The following is a 24,877-nucleotide window of genomic DNA, read 5'->3' on the forward strand; positions in this document are numbered from 1 at the left end:
ACAATAATATCACCTACTGTAGCTGCAGGGGCTTCTTTAAAATGTGTCATTCAAATAATTTATTCCTGTCGCTCACTCTCCTTTGAAAGACTTGTTAAAAAAAAAAAAACCCGGGGGTTTAAAAGTGCAATGAGAAGAGGGAGGAACCGGAGAGAGAGAAAAGTGAGGATGAGAGAAAAGAAAGAGATGAGAGGCGGTTATGAATAAAAGGGAGAGATAATCATGGTGGATCTGCCCACTGGATTAGCTGGGAGGGAAGATTAACGGCACAAAAAGGAGAGGAATGCAGAGACCAAATTTCCCACAAAAAATATGATTTCCTGTTTTAACTTTTCAGAGATGTGGTAGCCTACATCTCGATGACTGTTTATGTAACCATATGTATGTGGTGCTTTCAGGAGAGGAGAAGAAATTGGATGAGTTACAAGTCTGAAATTATATAAAGTAAAAAATGTGTAGGATGGCAATGGTTGGGATTGTTTCAGAGAGAGCAAGAGTCATGTTGAAAGCAATGATTTTGTAAAATTTCTCTCTGCTTTCTGTCTCCGGCAAGTCAAATAAATGCTCTAATGATATCCCCGTGTTGTGTGACTTAAATAGATTTGATTTCATTGCTTACTGATGCGAAAGTGAGCAAAGAAAACCCTTAGAGCATCATTTGACATTCCACCACAATCATCACCCTCAAGCATGCACTCATCCACTCTTCTTCTTTACTCATCATCCCCAGCTCCTCCTTCATGACTTTTCATCTCCTCCTGGGTCATATACAAGCCCAGTGAATCCTAGTGATGGGGGGGAATAATTGTAGGAGCTTTTGAAATATCAAATCAAAAAGGAAGTAAACAGGAAGATAATCAAGGGAAACACAAGTGGGTGCAACTCGCTGGTCGGCAGATAAAAAGATGGCTCAGAGATATATCATCAACCAAAGGCGTGAAAAGCAAAGAGGGCTTTTGTTCTTCAGTATTTCTGCCTTATTCTATGGACCAGTGATGAGAGGATTAGTGAGAGAGGCTGAGGAGGGATGGAAGGAGGGGGGAAAGAGAGGAGAGTAGAGCGATGTGCACAACCCCATAATAACTAGCTTTGTTCTGCTTTGTCAATTCTGCCTAAAATTGAAGAAAATACGGGAAAAATAAATAAATAAGTGTTATTGTCTTTGGAAAACAATTCATCCCTGCCTTAGATCCCTAAAGACAGTTAGATGAGCATGGGTCTCTGTGGATGTGACCCTTCAATACCTCTGAAAGGATAACCTGGACCTCTTTAACACGCCTGCTATACATAATAAAACAGGCTCTACATAATAGGGGCGCATAAAGCTGTAAATTAAGTATATTGTACACGTTGTTAGCAGAAATGTTAGCAACATGTACAATTAATAGTTAATAATCTTTGGAAAATACAATCAGAGATATAATTTTTCCCTTATGTTTTTTGCCTCGCTATGTTTATGGAGGTTGACAGGTATAAGGTAGTCATTTGAACATAATGCTTTTTGGAATAGTCATTTGTTCGGTAGCCTACTATTGTAACACAAGGACATGAGTTTACAAATGATTGTTTCAAGTCCAATCACGGAACGACCATCATTTAAGGAGGAGATTTGATTATTGAATTAGTAAAAGTGTTGTGAAATTAGACTCCCTCCAATTTGGTTATATTACGTTTTATCCGGACTCAAAATTAGATACTTCTGTTTAACAGTTGTATTCTGATTCGAGACTGGGATACATGAAATTCAACATGGTTATCTTTGGCATCTGTTGAATGTTAATGAAGGGATAACAGATTTTCTTTTCTGTTTGATGTGTTTACTCATGCACACAAATTATTAATTTGTCAGAATGGTTAATTGAGTAAAACACACAAATACCAGGAAATGTTTTACACTGAGGAGTCAGTCTGAAATTATTCTTGTCAGAAAATGTATCTTAACTAAAACCTACATAGTATGACATAATATACAAACACATCATGTTGTATACAGTATTATAATGATGTTTATTATATTTAAAAAGCAGGGTTTTTACAAAGGTATCGTTGCTGGCAATCCAAGATGTTTAATGGCACCTCTACTACTCTTTATGTCATTTTAAATGAAATACTCTTTGTCATTTATTGCTGTAACCAATACCAATTTATTATGCAGCCAGGCAGTAACTCTCGTAACAGTCAAAGAGGAGAAACAATAGCATTATTCTGCCCTACAAAAGATAACAATAGCCTTTTTTGTTTACGCCGTGTGAAGCTAGATTGTATACTTTGTTTTTGGTCTGTCTTATAAAACATAGATCTGAGCATGTTGCAGAAATGATTTCCTTTAGGACTTTGTACTTAGGTAAAATTCAACAAGATGTAAGATGCTTTTGTTCTAGCCTAGCCATAAATTCAACATTTGAGACACGCCTGCTGCAGCCACACAGTCTTCAACACTTGGTGACTGTGAAGCTTCACCAGTGCAAATGGAGGTTAAGTGCCTTGCTCCAGGGCATCTCAGCAGGCTCTGTGACAGTTGCAGGGTCCAACTGAGTTTTGAAGATAGGGAGGGACAAAATAAAATGTACTCACGGATGTTGTCAGTGGTCTCCTGCACAGTGTCGGTCTTGAGGAGGTTGTCGGCTAACATAAAAGCTCCCGTCTCCACAGTGTCGAGGAGCAGAGTGGCTGAGTGAAGCTGCCCGCTGGTGGGCAGTTCTCTCCAGGCCGCCTGGGCTCGTGGCTGCAGCAAATTATTCACCGTCTCCACCATAGCCTAGGGCAGCAGCAGAAACACGGAGGTCACAAGGAGGAAGCTAATGCTAACACTTTCAGTCACTGAAGGTAATTATGGCAAATCAATCATAGTAAAAAAGTGCATTGCTTCTCCACTGAAGACAGCAGTCAGTGTGATGCAACATTGAGAATGCAGTGGAATTTCATTTATCATGGTGAGAAATCATGACACGCAAAAATAAGATGTAAGCGATGCAAATGTGGCATTCCCATGCAGACGTAACAAAGGCAAAACACAGCTGTTAAATGAAAAATAAATGTCTAAAGTTATGGTCTGCACTTTATAATGTTCATTACCACCTTCTTATTCTTCTATCTTTATAAAAAGAATGTTGTGATTGAAAATCCATCACAGATGTCCTCAAAATCAAGCTAAGCTAATTAGCTGATTGCAATCACCATGTGTCTACACCCCCAAACCTGGCTCATTTCTCTCTCTCTCCCCCCGCCTTCTCCTCTCTTTTTAAGACTAAGCAACAGTCTTATCTTTGAGTTTGAAAACTTGTGATTGAGGGAAAAGATTAACGTTTTATCAGATGTCTGCTGGGTCATATCCAGCCGCGCTGAACGGTTTCGAATCCAAAAATATTACCAAACAGAGAAGAGTTGGCTCACATAGATGAGTCGCTCTCCAGGAAACAATACTTATTTTGTCTCCAACACACATTCCTTTCTGCTCTTAAGAATTCAACAACTCATTTTCAGACATGAACACCCCACATATACACACAGGCACACAGAGACACATCCTAAAAGACCCTGGGAGAGATAAAGAAACTGAGAGAAAATAGAGCTGGTGGGAGAGAAGAAGAAGGGGAGAGCCATGGGAGAGCGATAAAACAGTCCAGTGAGTCCATTGTGACAGGCGTCCGCTGGGAACAAGAGAGGCGGAAAAGCGAATACAGGTGCTATCAAACACACACATCTCACAGTCCCGTCTGTCTCTTTATTTTCTCTTTCGCAGACTGTAAACCACCATTCTGAAAACGCACTCGCATCCCTCACTTATCACTCACATTTTCAATGCTTCTCTCTCTTAAGGAGGGTGGATGGGAAAATGGAAAAGGGAACGCAGGTGCCATTATAAAAGCAAAGGGGGTGTCCAGTGGGGAATTGCAAGGCCAGAGAGGAAGAGTGAAAGACATCAGTTTATTGGCATTCACACATCAACCATCTGACGTCCTTCCTTCTCTTCTCACTCAGTGTTAAGGCCAAGAGGGAGGAAAGAAGGCTGCAACAGCAATTGTCTTTGTTTGCAGTATGTAGAGAAGGAGTAGTAAGTAGAGAAACACTGCAGGTAATGAATCATTCAAGTGTTGATAGCATGTGCTACAAAATGTGCACTTGTCCTCTGGAATTAGAGCTAATCCTACCTGTTTATTTTGGGGGTGTGATATCCAAATGTAGATACAGTGTAGCGCACACAAAAAATGGGTGCTTAGCCAACAAGGTAATATGATAATATGATGTCCTCTTTTAGCGCTAGCAGTTAATTAGGATGCATATTGGATGAGTTTGGGAGGGCAACATGTAAACAAAAACTAATTAATCCACTGCTTCAGTAAACCAGCAGAATAAGCAGGAGTGGATATGAAGCACACCCTTGCATACATACACACCGGCAAATCTGTTTCTGTCTCAGTCATTTAGCTGAGTGTGACGGAAGACTACAAGCTTCAATACGCCTTTCTAATAAATTGTGGTTTATGGAAAATGTAATATTAGGCCAATTATTTGAGCCATTTTCCAGGCAAAACCATATTTTCTGGTTTTTTAATATTCTCTGAAATGTTCTTGACAAGAGAGTAATCGTTTAATCTGGCAAAATGTTGATAATAAAAATAATTATACATTTGATAATACATTTTCATTTGTAACAATTCCAAACATTTGCCATTTCTACATGCTCTTTTTAATGTGGTTGGGTTTTTCAATATTGATCAGATAAAACATGGATTTTCTAGTCTACTAGTTTCTGTTATTTTATATGCAAAACAACATATTAATTCATGATTAAAATAATAATTAGTTGAAGCCCTGAAACAAGCCAACAATTTATTTAGATTATCTGAACGAGGTTAGGTCTGGGCACAGCTGTTTGTGAACAGTGGGCTAAAGGAAAACAAATTAATTAAAAAGAAAACTAAAAAAAAAACATTGTGTCTCCCTTAATTAATGCCGGCCAGTCCACTAAGTGACCCACATCAACAGACACGCAGGTGCTACACAGGTGCTACACAGGTGCTACACAGGTGCATGCTGGGTCTGGCTAGAATGCTAAATGCTAAAATGCTTTCTGGCCCTTGCAGCTAGTATTTTTACATTTTGTCTGGAACTTTTACATCTAGTGAGTTGTGTTAAGGCTTTTTGTTGTTTTTTATTGATACATTTCCAGAGCCTCATCCAGCTCAACATGTTTGAAAGCTTTGAGGCGCACGGTGTGACAGAGAGGCTAAAGTGGACTGGATATACTTTAACATAGCCTGGTGTAGTATGTTTGAGAATAAACGAGCGAGAGAAGTGATACCTGGAGAAAAATAAGTGGGACTTCAAAAGACTCACAGAATGACTTTCCAACATCTGATACATATCCCCAATTCCCCATAAGTGAATGTGTTTCAGTATGAATTGACGCTGTTTGGCATCACAACGCTGTTATGAAAGTTTCTCTGGTATAAAATGGGTGATGTTAGCATAGCAACCAAAGCTAAATCTTGACTAGGGGCCTACTTGTTGTTGCTATCCTATTGTGGCATAAACCGTTTTCTACAGGCACATTTTACCGGCGTATTTTTCATCATGATTCTACTTGTGATAGTCGGACATGACAACCTGTGCAGCCCATGTATTGATTCCATCCGATAGCTGCTATAATACAAAACAAAACGTCTGCCTGCTCTCCACAATGATCAATAACAGCGAACGGATGGTCAAAGTAAGGTACAAATAAACAGAATCACACGAAGCCTGGTTAGTGTTGCCTGACTTTATAAAGTGTGTTTTTTTTACAAGTGTGTGGTTGCGTTCTAGTCACTTTGCTCAGCGCTACTGCTTGTTACAACTTGTATTTGCCGTACTCGCCATAAACTGTTAGCTCAGGTTAATCTCGCCCCCCCTCCAACGTAAGCGTGACGTATGTGGTTCTTGCTTCTAGACCGACAATTTTTTGGTGCTTGGGAAGCACCGGTTTTCGGTGCTTAGAGCCGACTCCGCTGCGGTGTGAACAGGAAACACCGGTGCTTATCAGGCTCTAGCTCCGAACCGGCCCTGGAACCGCGTTGGTGTGAAAGGGGCATCTGATGGTTGTATTTCTCCCGAGACCGTCATGGAAGCTGCGTATGCGTGCTTATGCGTGCGTGAAGTGCGCTATGTGTTATAACCGTCAAGCTCTCTAATAATGTGTTTGTGGCTGCAGCCGCTGTGCTGTTTATATTGTTTATACATCTCTCTGTAGTCTGCCTTGGTTATGTTTTATTCTGCTGTTGATTCTATAAGGAGTGTTGGGTTATTTGATTTCTGTAGCCAGCTTTTTGCACCCGCTGCGGTGTCTTAAATCGTTTTATTTATTGTCATTTTTGTGTTTTTTTCTCTTTCCCGCTTATAGCCCTAATCGATAGTTCAGTTTGACATACAGGTTGTTGAATGTTCTCAACAGAAAGTGAACGTGTTTTATGTTATGGATATAAGAGCTCTGTAGGGATGTTAAGGCTATACTCCACATTGTCATGTTAATGCACTTTATGGTAGAACCATAATATAATTTAATAGTTTTACATAAAACATTATCATATAGATATTCATTTCTACCTCTCCCCCTTTCCTATTCAAAACTTTAATATAGAAATTGTTGCACAGTACATTGTAATTGACCTACTTCTTACTTTTTCTCAGTACAGTTTAAGTCAGCTATTCAACCAGTAACTTTTGGGTAACACTTATTTATTCAGTTAATTTATTTCAAGAAACATAACATTCACTTGAGATAAACAATAATACCCATATTGGCCTACGTTTTCCTCCCCCTACAAAAAACATTTAACCCTGCATGAAAAATGTGAGCAAACTAGTAATCCTTTTACAATTTGCCATTTTCCTCCTAATAGCTTTGTCAGAAGGAGACTTGTTTAAAACCTGAATGATTTCCGACTGCTTGTGTTTCTTGCACTGTTGGACGTCCTAATATTGTAATGTACCCAAATCCCTGTAATTAACTTGATGAGTGCAATTATTAATGAAAATATTGCCAAAACCACAAACATAGTAGTTAGAGAAAACCCGCTTTTCCTATCAACTGCCTGAATTGTGGAAGTAATGCTTTCGTTGTTGTTCTAATGCAGTTTGTGCTTGAACGAGGCCACATGCAGTGACATATAAATGCCATACATTGTTGCCGTGCATTGTTATAGTGTCCGGGATGAAAGTGTGCTTTTATGTGTGATGGCATTAAAATGTGTGTGTTGGAGGGTGTGCACAAGGGGCTGGGAGAAGCATTGCAGTGCATCATTCTGCTCCACTTGCTGTACACTATCAGTGGAGGCAAGAGAGAGAGGGATAGACGAGGGGGGGGGGGGGGTGCTCTGGAGGCAGATATGACAGCAGAAGCACTGCTTTCCATTCGCTCACGATCTTAGTGCTAGTACTCTCACTTTGATGTGTTTCAGATAACCCCCCTTTTCTACTCTCATTAAACTTTTCATTGCTTTTTATTGAACTTTTGATTACCTTGCATTTTCAATTTCATATAATTCTTTCATTGAAATTTAATTCGCTGGCGCTGCGATTGGATCTTTCGAGGAGAGCGATAGGTAAGGAGAAGAAGGGGTGTGACTTCCTTGAGGTCCAGACATCTCCACATCAGAAACTCAAAGATGTAATCAACTTGTTTGCGTGTGTGTGTGTTTCTGTGTGCGTGAGCCTGTAAGCTCTAGTGCCGTTGGTGACATTTCTATCTGCAGAAGTATGAGGACTTGAGGGCTAAAATGGAGACAGGTTTTTTTTTTAGAGGTCTTCAAAGAGGGGAGAGACTCTGCAGAGACAGATAAGGGTGTAGTTGGTGTGCATGTGTGTGTCTATGTATAACAGGGTAGACACACGCGCATGAGTGTACGCGTACCCACGGCACGCAAACACACACTCACATGGCAGTAAATGGGGCAGAAGTGAAATGCTTTGAAGCGTTGGGGTAATCCAGCGTAAACAGCAGCGGCAAGACAGACTAGAGCTGGGCTGTTCTACTACTCCCAGCTACAGAAGGGGAGCATGGGCCCTTGAGCATTTATGTACAGTATGTGTACACACACAGTAAAGACAAACTTCGCAAAATGGCAGAGTTAAAATTGAAAAAGTAAGAAAGGGGCGAGAGAAGAGGAAAGAAAGAATGGATTGTTTTCCTCTTTTATTCGCTTGGCTGAGCTGCGAGAAAGAGCATGTTTTGAAAATGTTTTCATCAGAGAAGCAGGCTTATCTGTCAGTTGTTGTTGGAGTTTGTCTTCCCTGACAGGATGAGTTTGCAGCTAAATCAGGCTTTAAATTCGCAGCATGTCATGTTCTGACCCGCCATCCATAAATAGAGGGCAAATTAGACATTGTCATTGAGCATCACTGTCTCCTCACTAACCTCTTTATTGTTTTTCTTTCTCTCGCATTCCATTTTTTGTTTCTGTGACTCTCCTCTTTCTGTTTAATTCCTCCCCCTCCCCCCTAGTTTACCCCCTTCTCTGTTTCTCAGTCTACCTTGCAGACTCTACCTCCCTCCATCAATCCACCGTACAGCATGAAAGCCTCTCCACACCACCAACTTCATCATGAATAAATTGCCAATTTAGTATACATGAAACGAGTCCCCAGTTCCCCAAACGAAGTGAGAGAGGAGGAGAGATGAAGTGTGAGAGGGAAAGAGAAGGAGAGAGAGACGGAAGAAAAAAGAGAATTCAATTATTTTTTCGTCTCTATTAAGAACCCAAACCTCCTGCCCACTCTCCTCACTTGGCAATTAGTGCTGTAGATAATTAACGAGGAGAGGGCAGCACCACACCACATCCCTAATCACGCACATTTCTATCTGGCAGAGTAAGGGACTGTTGGTATAATTTTGCTTCACATTACTAAGGCTAATTATATAATCGATCACTCCCAGCGCCCTGCCGTATCAAAGGTGTATGGTGAAACGTTTTGATTTTGACCTGTAACTCGAAAGCAGCCACTCCTTGAGATTCAACATGTATTGGTTTAAGGAGGGGCGCATCAAAATGTCTTACCGTCTTGATATGACGGGATGAGATCATTGTTGAAAATAAATAAATATTTGTAGCGTTTGTGTGTGTGTGTGTGTGTGTGTGTGTGTCAGCTTGCATAGTCCTAAGCCATGTTCTATGATGTGACATTGCTGACTGGTGCTGACGTTAAGACTTTTCAGGGGAGAGTGGGGGAAAAAGCCTGCATCAGGAGAAAAAGAGCTAGCCCATCAAGGGTGTGTGTTGTGTGTGTGTGTGTGTAGGAGGATGCAGGGAGGGAAAAAGAGAGACACTGCAGTCTATCTACAGTGCATGGTTGAGGAAGGTGGGGTCTTTTGATGATCTGAATAGTGATTTTAGCTGACCAGAAACATGCCTAAATGATGTTGGCTTTTCCGTTCACGGTGTTAGCCCGCGGCGTCAGCACGAACAAACATCAATGCAAGCAGACCAACAAGGACGCAAATAAATGAACAATGAGCCACAAACAAAAGCCGGTATTCTTTTTTTTAAGTCACTGAAGGCTGTGACCAAGCAATATGCAACAGAGTATCTATCACACTCCATTCTCTCTCTCTGATACAGCAGAGAGAGGGCATTTCAGTGAATGGAGATGGATAGCGAGTCATTTGGTTTCAGGCAGCCCTGTTTACAATTCTGCAGACAAAACCGCACAATAGATGAGCTATTATTGATATTGATCATGGCCTCTTATCAGTGCCATTGATTCTGATAAAAAGTGAAATTGAAAACAACAGAATGCAAACCCTTTGAGGAGACCCAAACTTTTGTTAGCAGTGACCCTGATGCACGCTGTGGTCTCGAGCCGTTTAATGGCAGACCTCCTCAAAGGGTTGGGATGCAAATCATTCAATCAACTGCTGCAGCAGCATAGAATTAACATTCTACGTCGAGCGCTGCAATGTGTAATCACACACAAGCTGAAATTGCGAATTACATGCCGAGTGTAAAGAATGAAAACAAAACATGTGGGTCATATGTAAAGTAATCAACGATACCAGGAAGCTGAAATACCTGTGTGAAAACCCTGCAGGACCTTTCTCTCTTCTGAAGCTGCAAATTCAAACAATTTAGCTGTTAGCGATATACAACACCTCTCAGAAACACACACACACACGCACGCACGCACGCACGCACGCACGCACACACACACACACACACACACACACACACACACACACACACACACACACTTGCGTGAATACAGGCAGTGACACCGACTTCATTAACATTGCACACAATTTCTTTGATGTTGTAATTCTCCTCTCTCGCCCCTTTTTTCATTCATTCTCCCATAACCATCTTTCTACTATTCCTTTCCCTTTTCTTCTTCCAGATCTTTTTTTTATCATTTTATTTTTCCTCTGCTCCCTTTTCCCCTCATTCTCTGCATCTACTGTCAAGTTAATTGATGGCATTAATTACTACGCCGCTCGTGCTTGATCGGTCATATTCGATTTCCTAACACACATTTGCATAATAAGCTGACACATTACTCAATTAGGTATATATAATTGGGCTATTATTGAAAACAAGAGGAATGCTTTTCCTCTTTTATGGAGGACTTTTTTCTACAAGTTCAACCTTTTAACAGGCCATTTGGTCAACAGCAAAGGCAGATTAATCGTTTCACTTACACATGCTCTGGTATGTATGCACTCGACACGTGTTACTGAATAACTTAGAGGGAGCAGAGGAACTGTTTAGTGAATCCACTGAGCCACTGAGCCACAGATGAGAAAAAAACAAATAAGTGATTCTATAAGAGGTGGCAGCATCTGTCAATCTGGCTCCTAAACCCCGCCTATCACTGTTAACCTCAGCAGACCATCAGGAAACAGTCCGCCATCCAGTCAGTTAGTCAATTAGCCAGCCGGGCCAGCCATTCCCCAATGATTTATCTCACTGTAATTGATTGCCTACGTACATGAAACAAAGCACAGAACACAATTCTTTCCTCGTCTACCAGAGATGTGAAAGTCATCTTTTGCATACTCAGGATTGAGTTTCCATTAATGTAATCCAGAAGTAAGCACTCAAGCCCGCTAGTCGACAGTATCTTCATAGCCATAGCTCAAAGGTCTGAAGTTCTTTAAACAATGAGCTATGAAATAAAGTGTGTCCCAAGCCTGTTTTTATCTCAAGTACTGTATGTTTTAATAAGAATATCTCCCAGGGCAAAACAGAGGTTTATTAAATTTCATTCTCTATCTGAGTTGCCAAATACTATAAGTTGTCTTCTATTACCTATAATGTTGAGCAAAACGTGTTATTAAGACCCCTAGAAGAGGATAAAATAATCTCTAAAAGCAGCTATTATTATCTGGAAATGTACATTTCAAACCCCTGAAGATTGATATAAGACAATACCACTAACCACTGACGCTATTTATCTAGGTTTCTGTTCCCTTTTCTGTCCTTCATCCCTCATTCACTTAGTATTATTTCCTTTACCCTGCATTCTTCTCCATATCAGTGCCTGCAAGAAAATCATTCATCTCACTCAACCCTTCACAATACATTAACCTTCAAACGGAGGGTTTCTTGGAGCAGTACCTTGGTGAGGCTGCGGGCTGCGCTGTCCTTGCCCCCGGGGGTGAGGTTCCTGAGCTGTACGTCCAGCAGCTCCACCAGTTGGGCCATGGCCCGCACGGTGGATGGCACGTCGCCAGGACGCAGAAGACCTTTGGTCTGCTCTGCCAGCTCTCTGGCCACGATTGCTGCTGTCTCGCCCGAACGGAGCTGTGAGCCAAACAGTGTGATGGGGCGGGGAGTGGAGAAAAGTCAAAGATTTCGACAGATGGATGAAAGTAAAAAAAAAAGAAAGTCAGATCAGGTGAGAAGGGAAGGGAAAGTTGGGAGCAAAGTTAGTGAGAGTGTGAAGAGGAGGAAGGTGTGGGGGACAAGGGCTCAGAGAAAAAAAGTTAAAATGAAAGGAGGAGAGATGAAGCACAGCGAGGTGAAGGAAAGATGGAGTGAGGAAAGTACATTTAGAGGAATGGGGAAGATGAGAAGAAGAAAGGGGTGGGGGTGCAATAGGGCAAGAGAAGGTCAGTGTTGTTTCCAGCAACTGATAACTCTTAAAAAATAATCTAACAATAATTTACAGACGTTTCCTAATTTAGCACCTCTGCTGAAATGCTGATTTCACAGAGACCATTTCTTCTTGTTTTGTCCTATAAAGAAAACCCTTATAGCCTTGTGGCCCATTTGAGAACATCTACAAGCATCTCGAAGAACACAGTAATGTTTTCCCATGCAAAAGGAATGCTTTCTATGTAAATTAAGCTATTACGATGCATGGTAGCTTATTATGATGAAAGCACAGCGTGAGTGAATGACCTTATTGGACATTTCCATACCCCTACAGCTAAATGAATGCTCTTAGATCTCAACAACAAGTCAGGGTTAACAACTGAAGATGGAAACATGGCTACAATCTTCCCCTGTAGTCAGTGTGTCTTCATGTGTGAGAAATTGCTCAAGGACCATATCCATAACATATAACCTTAGGAGGGCTCGGTGGGAGCTATTGGGGCCAGCAGCGCGGTCTGACTTACTTTCTGCATAATGTGGTTGACCCAGGGCGACGTGCAGTTGCTGAGGTCGGGCCCTTTGGGATCCCAGTAGCCCAAATGGGCCATGCACACGTACGTGGCCACGCCTGTAAAACAAGCAAAAACAAACGGGGTAAGACAGAGCTGACATTCACCAGGAGACCCGAAGACTCTTGAGATGCTTAGGGTTCACTAAAGCAGTGTGTGTCTGTGCGTCTGTGTGTGGATGGATGCCAGGAGGATTGAAGAATCACAGTTGTCATGTGGGCTAATTGATTGAAATAGGAGAACTTCTTCTAAGGAAGTGTTTGTGTGTTGAGAGAAACTTCTGCTGAAATACATTTTCAATTGTATATGTTGTATACGTCTTACTTTTAAGACACCCCATATTCCACATTTTGACCCATTGCATCTACAGTAACTGCTCTCAATTACACTGACGCTGCCGATACCAATACAATGCAATGCAAATGGGTGATCAAGGATTGTCCATTTCTGTAGAAAATGTTTTTCCTCACTGTCAGATATTCCCACTGCCACATTTACATCTTGTTGTTGTGTCCATTGCATATAACCATTTTTCTATTAATTTTCATTTAAAATATGATATCGACAGATTACTTTACGCAATTGAATGATTGTGACTTTTAAAAACAACAAATGTAGACCAATGTACAATTATACAATTCCAGTTACATTTGATGTTTTTTGTTAACACTTTGGTCAAATGTAATTGTCTTTAAATGTGGTCTATACATTTGTGTTGACTTGACTACATTTGTTTATTGGAGATAGTAGCTTGTTACTTTACAGGGTAAGGTTTCACGTGCAAGCACACATGCAGCTCATACAGTGTGATGCACTCTATGAATAACAGGCCAGCAGAATGTGGAGTATATAGACCAGCTACAGCATTTATATACTTTTTTACAGGATGAGACTAAGATCATAAAAGATGCTCTGTTCTGCTGCTTTGACTTTTGAATTTAATAATGGTGGTTATGCTTTTACTTAGGAAAAGGATAAAAAAAAATGTCCACCTTTGCCAATGAAACATGTTTACACTCATAGGAAGAGTTTGCAAAGAAGACAATGGACAAACCTTTAGGACATACTCCTGCCAACCATCTACTAACATCCTAACATGTTAATTCAGCTATACATCCTACTCTCTGCCTTGCAGCCTCTTACCCAGGGTTCCTACAGGGCAGGGCTGCTTGGCTTTCTGGCCTTGCTGCGTCCGGGGCCATGATATCTCGGCTGTCAGCCTTGGACTGCAGAAGTCTTGTGGAGGCAGGGGAGCAGGCTGAGGGGCCGCTGGGGGGACCTGCACCGGGGGAGAGCGCCCTCCTTTCTGGTTGGTGTCGGGAATCTGGTTGGTGTCGGATGCTGAGCCACCGGCGGGAACCGGGATTGGCTGACGAACCGTGGTGGTGGTCCTCCAGCGCTGGCCAGGGGAGGTGGTGAGGAGAGGCCGGGGGGTGGTGAAGTAGGGAGGAGAACGAGTGGTGGTGGTGCGGCTGGTTGATGAAGAGGAGGAACCTCCGCCTACAACTGGACCCCCTCCGCCTCCTCCTCCTCCTCGGTTTGGAGGCATAATGGGAGGTGGGCGATAGTCTGAAGAGAAAGAGAGAGAGTTTAAACTAACATTACATCACCTTGGCTATTGAACAAAGAGCCAGGACCCAATATGTGTTGTGCAGATTTGTAGGTCCCAACACAACTGGAGTCCGGATGTTTTTATGAGCACCTTGTGCGAGGACATGATTCCAAAATGTATTAGATGCTAAAGTAAAAACAACCGAGTTAAAAGAACTGTGATCAAGCGAACTATCTGTGTCAGCTCAACATGTTGTGATTAGTGCCCTGCAAGCGTAAATAGTATTAAAATAACTGACACAAACACATTTGCAGGCACTCATTTACAGTACACAGCACTAAATAGCTGTGACAGGGAGTAGCTCGTGTTTCTGATGACTTCCCTATGTTAGTGTTTCATTCCTCATCATTGTCGCAATATGCCAGATTTCTGTGGGGCTTTTTTTCTTACTTCCAAGTTCAGAATATATTTTCAAACAACAATTTGTGTGCAAACTGGATATGACATATTGTATGAATGCAAAACTTAACAATTGGTTTGTCCTGAAAATGTGTGCAAGGTTTTTTTTAACGTTTCATGCATGATTCATAACACAATGACATCACTCAAGGCAGAAAGGTCACTTAGATGCATATGACACGCTCTTTTATTGTCAATATTTCATTGTAAAAATACTCAATTATTCAGACTGACCCTGTTCAGGGGACAGAAATAAAGAATAGATGGATTAGGGGGCCATGAAGAGAGGAATAGAGCATGTGCATGCAGTGTTAACGTCCTCTTGTTAAAATACTTCACCAGGGTATCTCACTTCATCTGCTTCCCTCCTGTGGCTTTCAACTGCACATGCTACAAATCAATATTGAAGGAATCGAAAGTTGAGTAGAGGGAAATAATTATTTACAGCTTTCTGTCACTTTCCCTTTGAATCATTTTTTTCGGTCTCCAATAATTTGGAAGTCATTATGTGTAATATTGAATTCAGTTGGGGCCCATTTGAATAGTCACCTTTTTACTTGGAGACATTCTTTAACAAAGCAGGGAATAGCTTTGTCCCTCACTGTGAACACTTTAATTATCCAGCTGAGATTGCCTTAAATTAGGTTGGGATAAACGATCTCCAAGAATATTTGGAGGAATTTGTTATCAAAGAAGAAAACATACATCCTGTGTATGTCCGAACCTGCAGAGCTTCCACATCATGTGACTATTATAATAACTCTACACTTTATTTTAGACTTTATTTTTGACTTCATATTCCTATTTAAAAACCCATAACATGTGGATTCCTGAGGTACGGATACAGGCAACAAGCAAACAGAAAAACAGACAGAGGCCCTAGATCACAAAGCAGCTTAAAGCTGAATTGTCACAGTGTCATGTAATGTCACCTTGACAAGATACATTTTGGATTTATAGAATGGACATATTTTCTACACACTGTAAGAACAGGGACGACTGAACCTGGTTGAACTCTCCTAAAAAGATTTTCCCCACCATCTCCATGCCGACCAGAAAATATCAACAAGATTTATTTTTATTCTGAAAAGTGTGAAGTACACCAACATCATGCTACATGATTTCTGGGTGATGGGGTCCTCTGGGTGTTCAAGCTATCATTTGCTGCCAGGTGGGGTAGCGAAAGTGTGAAGTTGCCTTGTGTGACTTTCCTCAAGTCTGCCATGATGTTAACATTCTTGATTATATGATTTTCTGCACAAATGGAAAGCACAGGCGCTTGTGTTTCTCTGTCTAAGGGGTTGGTGTGCCTAAGGCCATAATATGTACTACATGCGGGTCCCTGACATTGAAGGGTTATAGAATTTGTCGTCTCAATGAGGCCGTGTGATTTGCACAGGAAAGGACTGTGATACTGCAGGCTGTATTTGTTACTGCTATGTTGTTGTTTTCTTAGTCTACTGCATATTGACTGCCTAATTTGGGGATGTGCTGGGCACAAAATGAGTTAACTGCAGTATTTTTGGAAAACGTTGTCATTTTGTGATGCTTTTTTGTTCGTTTGGGGATGAAAAGAATGTGTCAATGTGTGGAGAATTAAGACGTGTGGGTTTTAGTAAAGAGTGGCAGTGTTTATATTATTTACTGTGAGCTGAAGTCGATTTGCAGTTTAATCAAAGCGCAGTACCTCTCTCTGTCTCCCTCTGTCTCTCTCTGTCTCCCTCTCCCTGCCTGTCTGTCTGTCTGATTGACTGACAGCCATGAAACATCCCGCTCCTCCTGTACGTTCTGTTCTCTTCCTCCACAACTCAATGGAGTGTTTCCGTACCTAAACTGTGCTGCTCCTCATTCCTGAATCACTGCCGCCCTGCCTCATGCATTCTCCACGGAACATTGCCATCAATCATGCGTAGCGGCAGTGGCCTAGGGACTAGCTGTCAATCTGCGTGTGTGTACACTTATGAAGCGGAGAGTGAGTCGGTGTGTGTGTGTGTGTGTGTGTGTGTGTGTGTGTGTGTGTGTGTGTGTGTGTGTGTCTATCTGCACTCAAACGGGAAGCTCCATTAGGGCCTCTGCCACAACAATAGAAGAGTAATGGTGTGTGTGTGTGTGTGTGTGTGTGTGTGTGTGTGTGTGTGTGTGTGTGTGTGTGTGTGTGTGTGTGTGTGTGTGTGTGTGTGTGTGTGTGTGTGTGTGTGTGTGTGTGTGTGTGTGTGTGTGTGTGTGTGTGTGTGTGTGTGTGTGTGTGTGTGTGTGTGTGTGTCTGAGGCTGATGTCTGCTGTCATTTACTGTAAGTACAGGGCAGGAGACACAGGGGCGGGCAGCTTGAGGTGAGGTAACACATGCAAGCATCACAGGCAGCGGGCCACACCACCTCACACACCATGAAGCTCCATCCCTTCTCCTTCCTCCGCTGTCTCCTAGACATTTACCGTCTGATTGGATGACTCACACATACATTTATTTCGCCTTTTTGCCACACTTTTATTCAACCCATTTTCATTTCTAGATTTCTCAGCACTCTCTTTCAAGTGTGCTCGCCCGTGTCTTTACTCTGTCCTCCTTGCTTGTTATTTTCACGGCATTAAGATGGGGTGGGGGGAGGTCTTGCAATGTGATGAATTCATCACTGGCATGACTGAAGATGCTGTGGAAGATGCTGTAGGGAACTACCCGGAACATGACATAACTGCCTTATGAAACATTTATTGAGAAGAAAGGCTAGAGGTTGTACTCATGGGGACTGATGTATCTCACCGCGTTTAAGCTTAGGAAGCCTTGACTAAATGCGCCGTGACAACTTCAGGATGTCAGCTAACCTAAACGTTGTGCGCTTCGTTGGGGCTGATGTCAAAAGAACAAGCATGTGACAGAACCAAAATACAGTTACAAATTCAGTTAAGATGTGTTCCTATAAATGGCGGACCTGCCCATGCCTGACACATTTTGACAGTAGAAAAGCTCAGTTATGATAATACATTGCCTCTGCATTTCACTTGTATATGATACAACTGGCTAGATATTCACCCTGCGCTTGAGGGTGAATCCTCTTACAGCATCAACTGCTTGAACTTAATAACACAATGTTATGTAGGTCTATGCAAAATAGATTAATCATTATTATACACAGATGACATTTAGGTGATTTGATGCTGGAAATGCAATCATTGAATAAATGACTTTAGGTATATTAACCATCTTTTAAAATGTTTTAATAAAGGAATTGCGTACATGTAAGAGGAGATCATTTTTTATTAACTAAATAATGAAGAACAAAAACAAATTGTTATTTTCTTAAACTGTGGTCAACAAGGTATTTACAATTTTCGTGGAAAAACTCTTTTTAACAATATGATGATTTTATAAGAAACATAATTATATCTGCTAAGGAAGGAGTTTGATACAACTGAATGGACTTTAATGGTAATGATTAATGGACACTGTGTTGAGATTGATTTGCCATTTACAAGGTCAAGAATCAACCTTCTGTTTTTTAATTTTTTGCTGCCATGGAATCAAGTCCTTTTTCAAAAGTGCTCAGTCAAAAAAAGCCAGTTTAAACTTCTACTCTTCCATAATGAATGGCCTACTCCATATGGTGAGGTAAATTGTTTGGTGCAGATTGAAAGCTCTGGAACAATTGGGGAGATATTTTATTGTGTTCTATGTGCTATTCTGTTTGTTTTCCTGACCTGTAGCAAGCCCAGGGGAAGGTGAGACAATGGCAGGCTGGCAGTAAAATTGTTCCTGGAGTTGTCTATCTGTCACCACACTGGAGGGGCCATAGAGATGCTGTCAGTCAGCCTGGGATGCTGTGGCACATGATCATCTGACATGCAGACAGATGTGTGCATGTGTGACTGTGTGTGGCGATGTTTTTCTGTGTGGGTGCGACTGCCTGTCTCTGCCTCTGCGTTGTTGCCGAGAATGCTCTTGTTGACTTCTCACTCGGTAAACAGAGGGATCGTAAATCCACAACACAAAAGGTAGACGGCAGAGAGGAGAGGGAAAAATGAACTTCCTCTGGCAAGTTTCCCACAACATCAGAGAAGCGGCAGACGGCGTGTGAGAGAGGGCGGGGGGGGGGGGGGGGGAAAGCTGAAGCTAAGAGAAAAGGGATTTAAATTAAGACAGAAGTTTCAGAGAACTGAGAAGTGTCTATAACACTCATATGGGCTTCTTAATATGCAAGATGATTAGTTTCTTAGAGTTTCCTTCAAAGTTAATGCCTCCACAAACACGCCATGCTGAACAGTATGAAGGGATGGATCCAGAGGGGTAACAGCAAAATGATAATCTGACTGAAGGGCACAAAGCTTTCTAGGCTGGGTAGAAGCACAGACATTGAATACGGCTGCATACTGCGATAACTCACTGCCCCTATGGCTGAAGTGCACACACACAAACGTACACACACTCCCCTGTACAGACACTTCACTTTTCACTGAGTTGTGCGCTAAGCCACACACACAAATGCATGCAGATACACACTTGAGCAGAAATTTACTTTTCACTCACTTGCTATAGACACACTCGTACGCACACAGAGCTTGCGGCGAGTGGCTCGAGCCCGCTGATAAGACAGAATGGAGCACTTCAAAGCAGCGATACTTGGAGATAGAAAACAACCTCAACTAATAGAGCCTCCCTCAAAATGGCTGCCAGGCACCACCACGTTCAACAGCTAATGCTTCCACATACAGACACATCCCTGCTCAGCCCTGTTGGATTACCAGTTGCATAATCATGTCTTCCCTCTGCTGAGGTCAGAGACACCTGAAGCAAATTTGCCAATTACATGCTTTTGACTTAATCAGGGGAAGTTCCCTTGTTCAAAGCAAAAAGCTAAGGGTTCAGGACATTTTCTTCTGTTTTTTTTGTTTAATAATGGAGGCTATCATCAGCATATTCCTATAAATTCCAGACTCTCCTCACCATTGATACACATATATTGAATTTATGTCGATTTTGTAAGGACAACAGGTATGAATATAGGCGTTGAGCTCAGTCCTACTGCGTTAGAATGAGGGCTGTAGCCTCCAGCAAATGACCCTGTGGCTATTTAAGATTTTTGCTCCATATAATTTATCAGCCTGGTTAATGATTTGAACATTTAAGATTGTATCCACTGTAATCCCCACCTTGTACTATTTTTATAATTTAAAAAATGAAATCCAAGTAGAGCCATGATGACAGGCTCTGCTCTCTCCTGTATTTACTTCCCATGGGGCTGTGGGTTCCCCTTCCACCCTGTCGTCCTGGCTCGGCCTGCTTAATTTGGCATGTGCTTTTTGGCAGAAGAAAAGTGGTGCGGGGCCAAATGCACGCAGAGGGCCCAGCTGGGGCAATGCAATCGATAAGGACACACTGCAGGCAAGGAACAGGTGCACAAGACTCTCTGAAACAGGGTTCACTCTGCTCAGACGGCTGTGTCGTAACCCATTTGGGAATGAAGGGGAAAAGCAGGGAGAGAGAAGACAGAGGGGAAAAGACAAAGAAGGGAGAGGGGGGGGGGGGAGTGAGAGAGGGAGTGTAGAATAAGGTGTGAAACTGTGAAAGCACTAGTATGTTGTCATGTTACCTTGTTATGCTAGCATACTGGTGTACAAGATTGTGTTCTTCTTTAAAGGTTTGTTTTATTTAAGTAGATCCAACAAGAGACAGTATTATATCTTATGATTCTAGGATTAACCACTTCCGGGTAGTTCTTTGCATTTTCCTTTTTTGGAATACCATACTATACTACTCTGACCTAACATTTTGTATTAAAAGCTTTATACTTCATTTAAGATAATAAAGAAACCTTCGTGTATTTTGACACCATCTCAGGTGGCATGAACAGTTATTTTAAGGACAATACGCACACATAAATACACAACTGTGTGTAAGCCAGAAATGTGCCGAGGGTTGAACTAATCAGTGATCTGGTGAAAGAGGGTCTCCACTTGAGCCATTAACTCTTGTTATTCTCTCCACTTCAGCTTGTTTCCAACATTTCCTGCACTGCTGCTTAGCCATGTCGCTTGATTGCAATCTGGTGCCAAGGAAGGCAAAAAAGAGAGAGGAGTGGAGAGGTTGGGGTGGGGGAGGGTGGTGTAAATAAGTGAAGAGGGGTGAAGACAATAGAAATGCCATGCTTGACTTCCTTAGGAAATGGAACTCTGTGATTCCAGCCATTAAGAGTTCAAAGGTGAACCTTTACATTTCCGTAAACTGACAAGTGGCAAATAGAGGTCATCTCTTTATAACTGTGTATTTAGATTGGAATAGGATGCCAGCGTTTGATTACTCTCTAATTAAGATTGAGGATATCACTTTAGACACTTTAAGTATTTGACTGGCGTAAGCAATGAGCTAGAATAATTGAGTTTTTATTTGTAGTTAAATAGATGTCTGAGTTATATTTTTGACTTTTTCGAAACTGTCAACAGTAATATAATGCTCCAAATTGCAATCACCCTCTAAAATAAGGTCAGACGAAAATATTTTTTTAATTAAAATTAGTGATAGTAAGCTATCCAACTGTCATGTTTGAGTTATTTTTTCAATCTGTTGTTTTGTAGGGCATAATTGGGAGGTTGAGCTGTACAGTGGGTGGGTGGGATTATTGTGGTTGACTTTCAGCGATAGAACTTAAGCAACACGCCCTTTCAAAGTTGTTTAGATAACGCTGTAGTACTTATCAAAAACAATGATGTTAACAAGTTGTAAAACCGATTTTGTCACTTTCTGATACATTTATTTTACATTGTCCTTTAAAAATACCTTCAGGATTGTTCAGGAAACTTTTCATAGTTATGTACCTTTCCACTTATGCCAAAGTGTAAAGGTGCTGGTTTACGATACGATATGCAATCAGATTGTCTCAATGGATCATAAGAACTTAAGTAGATCATCACTTTAAATTCTAGGAGCAGGACATATTATAGTAAGAACTGGGGCAGCAGAATAACATACGGAGAAAGATACAAGATGGAAAAGGCAGCATGTGCCATTGGATATTTGTTTAGTTTTATCCCTGTTTGGCCGTTTCTTCCCGAAGATGCAGATAACATGAATAATTTTGCGACTTTGTTGGGAAAACTTTCCAAAGTGTGGCAAGGCAGACTGGAGGTGATAAATTATTCAAATCTTTCATCGGAGCCATGCCGCTTGCGTAGGGCAAGCCTCTATAATATGCATGTAAGAAGACATGATGAAACAATTCTATAAACAGTAGAGAGTGAGAGAGTGTTTGGGGAGTGTGGGGCGTGAGGAAAGGGTGATGCAGAGACAAGCGACTTTGACTATGACTACACAGTGTATGTAATCACGCAATAGGCCTATAATATATACATCTGAAGACATTAGATGAAAAAACTTTGTGCGATGTTGGAAAGGGTTGGGCGCAGAAAAGGAGGGCAGATTAGGCGGGAGATAAGGAAGACGGAGACAAAATAAAGTGGAAAACACACAGTTAAAGACAGATGTATGGAAAGGGGAATTTTGAGATTCCTGCCATTGTGAGTGTATGAGTTTGTGTGAGAGATGGGAAAAGAAAGAAAGAATAGGTATTTAAAAGACGGGGGAATAAATAATGGGTATTTAAAAGAAAGGGGAGAAAGAATGGTTATATAAGAAAGACAAAGAGTAAGTACAAACGGACATCGGAGACAATAAATGCAGAGAGGCGGCCGGCTTTCTTCTCAAGTGCCGAGGGAGACAAAGATATGCATTTCAAAAAGAACATTTTCTACTTCATGGTGTGATGGAATTCATGGGAGTAAACCTGTATATTATCTGTCGACCTAGGGTAAACTACTCTGAAGATTTTTTATTTCTGTTCCTGGAATGTTTAAAATCTTGCTTAAAGCCAACCGTATGTGTTATATAGGGCTGGGCTAGACTTTCAATACAGGGATCAATTTGATTGAGTACCTTTATACTTTCAAGCAAATATCAACCTTTTTTCAAGACTTTCTTTTACAAAAGCCCCATTTTTCAAACTCAGCAGTTTGCATTGTGTTTTAGCACAAGCCCCAACACTAAAAACAGCTAACATTAATGCTACATATTGTAAAATGAATGACTTAAATGAAGATATAACTGATTAAAATTGCAATTTGGTCAAGTCCAAACAGTGCAAATGCTTCAGAATGACCTCTTTTGAAGCGTCCAGTGAGCTGCCTTTGTTAGCCAGTTGGGCAGACAGAACACAGTAATTGGTGCTCCTGTGTTGTACCCCAATTGCACTCAGTCCTCAGTGGCCTACTTTGGCCTTCCTTTACTCCATGGCCTATTTCCTGTCTCATTTTATATCTTTAAGGAAGTCCATATGAGCCGAAACAAAAACAGTGTAAGCATTACGCTACATTGGTTATAAGTGGAAACCCTCAGAATGGCCCCTTTCCTTTGCCTGTTTCCTGAATTAAGTAAGGAAAAAAACACCCGGGCTGAAACATGGAAGGTTGACCCTACAGTATATGCTCAATATATATTGAAAATCATGGACAAATCTAGAATGAATGAAGAGCAAAATATAGCGTCTGCATACAATAACAAAATCAAACTCGAATGAATCGACTTGTAGCTGCCTCATTTTCTGAAGAATGAGTAAATCATGCAGTTAAGGTAGTTAATTTATTCCTTGTCTTTATTGAGTGAGGGAGCAGAGCGAGGAGGGGAGTAAAGGAGCGGGGAGGAATTGATTGTATGTATTTATCTCCCGCTGGTCAGCAGTCTGGCTTGTTGCTGTGCACTGGAGGTCATTCTCCACATTGAATCCTCATTGATCTCCTCTTTAGAGCCTCCTGAGACACCCAGAGCTCCATTATGAGAGTGATCAGACTCTCAAGCATGCACCAATAAACACGTATGCACACTCATGAATAGAGAAACACAAACTCATAGCCTAAGTACATTAACGCGTAAGAACACAGGCCTGCACATCATTATGCACGCATAAACACAGACACACTTTTACAGCCAGGCCTGCCTTCACACACGCACACTAATCGGTAGAAACCAAGTTTAGCACTGCCTCTCTATAATTCCTTGTACTGCGCCTCCTAACTGCGTGTAAGAGCATGCATTAATTCAGACATCATTTAATAAGACACGCCAGCCAGACTGCCTTGACCACTCCATAGAAAGGTGCTGAAAGGCAATTACACTGGGCAAATAGCCCTTCAGGCTCCAGGGGCCTAAGCCCTTCCATCCAGAGGAAGGAGGGAGGGGTGGGTGGGTGGGTTCTAACCTCTCACCAGAATTGAAAACAGAGTCACTTTGGGTTACACAGTATTCCTTTCAGACGGACGCAGCGATACTAGCGGTGGTTGATCTACAGTAAATGAGCCGACCTTCAAATTGGATTCATGACCTCTCCGACCTGGGCTGAAAATGGGTCAGACCCTGTACATCTCGGATAAATAGGCATATCTATCAATTTCATGAGTTTTTCACCAAACTCACCTTCAAACCGCACTTGCACGGATTTACTGATTCACATATGACCGTCCCAGGGTGGTGCTCAAAGGATTTGAAAGCTACACTTTAGGCAGGAATGATTGATTTTTTTTTGGCCCCTTGGCAGTGTAAACACAACACCTCATGAAATCACTGCAGGAAACACTCACCTTTTAGCTCTGTTTTGGTCTCTATCAACCCCTTAGGGAAATGTTTGCAGCTAAACCATCTTCTATGTTTAACAGCTTGTCACTTACATTTGTCATTTAGTTATCAAAGCATTTTGTTAAAAACAGCTGACTGCTATTGTTGTGTTTTGTTTAAGTATTAATATGTATTCAACTACATTTGCAAATTGTGGTATGCCTAACTGTGACAACCAGGGATGAACCTTTGACAGCAGTCTCAAAAGAGGTCAACAATACATTATGTGAAACTTCAAACACAGGTTTAAGTTTCTTTAGAATGTCATTATAAATGGATGAACTGAAAGTGGCACTATTCTCCTTCCTCCACACACTCCTGGCTTCATTCTTGGGGAAGGCCTTATGATTTGTTAAGCAGCTGGGGAAACTAAAGAGAAGGCTGACAAGTGATACAGTAAAAGGCAAACTAACATAATACAGTATATAAGGCTCAGAATAACTTTAGAGATATTCCGCTAAGGTGCAGATAAAATAAACCATTGTGAATTATTCTTTATCTGACAAAAGCAGAAACATTTACACAAATGGCAACTAGCTCTCAGAGTGTTCTCAAGTTTTGTTTTAGTTTAGTTTATTTT

General features: G+C 41.4%; 1 protein-coding gene across 1 annotated transcript in view; it reads right to left on the bottom strand.

Moving 5' to 3' along the window:
* adgrl3.1 (adhesion G protein-coupled receptor L3.1) overlaps nucleotides 1–24,877 on the bottom strand; it is a 113,363-nt gene that overhangs the window by 26,742 nt on the left and 61,744 nt on the right. The window contains exons 8-12 of the mRNA XM_034130465.1: nucleotides 13,781–14,206; nucleotides 12,593–12,696; nucleotides 11,589–11,774; nucleotides 10,047–10,085; nucleotides 2,575–2,758 (exon numbers count right to left, since the gene is read on the bottom strand). Of these exons, the coding sequence (XP_033986356.1) occupies nucleotides 2,575–2,758; nucleotides 10,047–10,085; nucleotides 11,589–11,774; nucleotides 12,593–12,696; nucleotides 13,781–14,206 (939 nt within the window). The remainder of the gene's footprint in view (nucleotides 1–2,574; nucleotides 2,759–10,046; nucleotides 10,086–11,588; nucleotides 11,775–12,592; nucleotides 12,697–13,780; nucleotides 14,207–24,877) is intronic.

This window comes from Trematomus bernacchii, unplaced genomic scaffold (assembly GCF_902827165.1).
Source record: "Trematomus bernacchii unplaced genomic scaffold, fTreBer1.1, whole genome shotgun sequence".
NCBI lineage: Eukaryota > Metazoa > Chordata > Actinopteri > Perciformes > Nototheniidae > Trematomus > Trematomus bernacchii.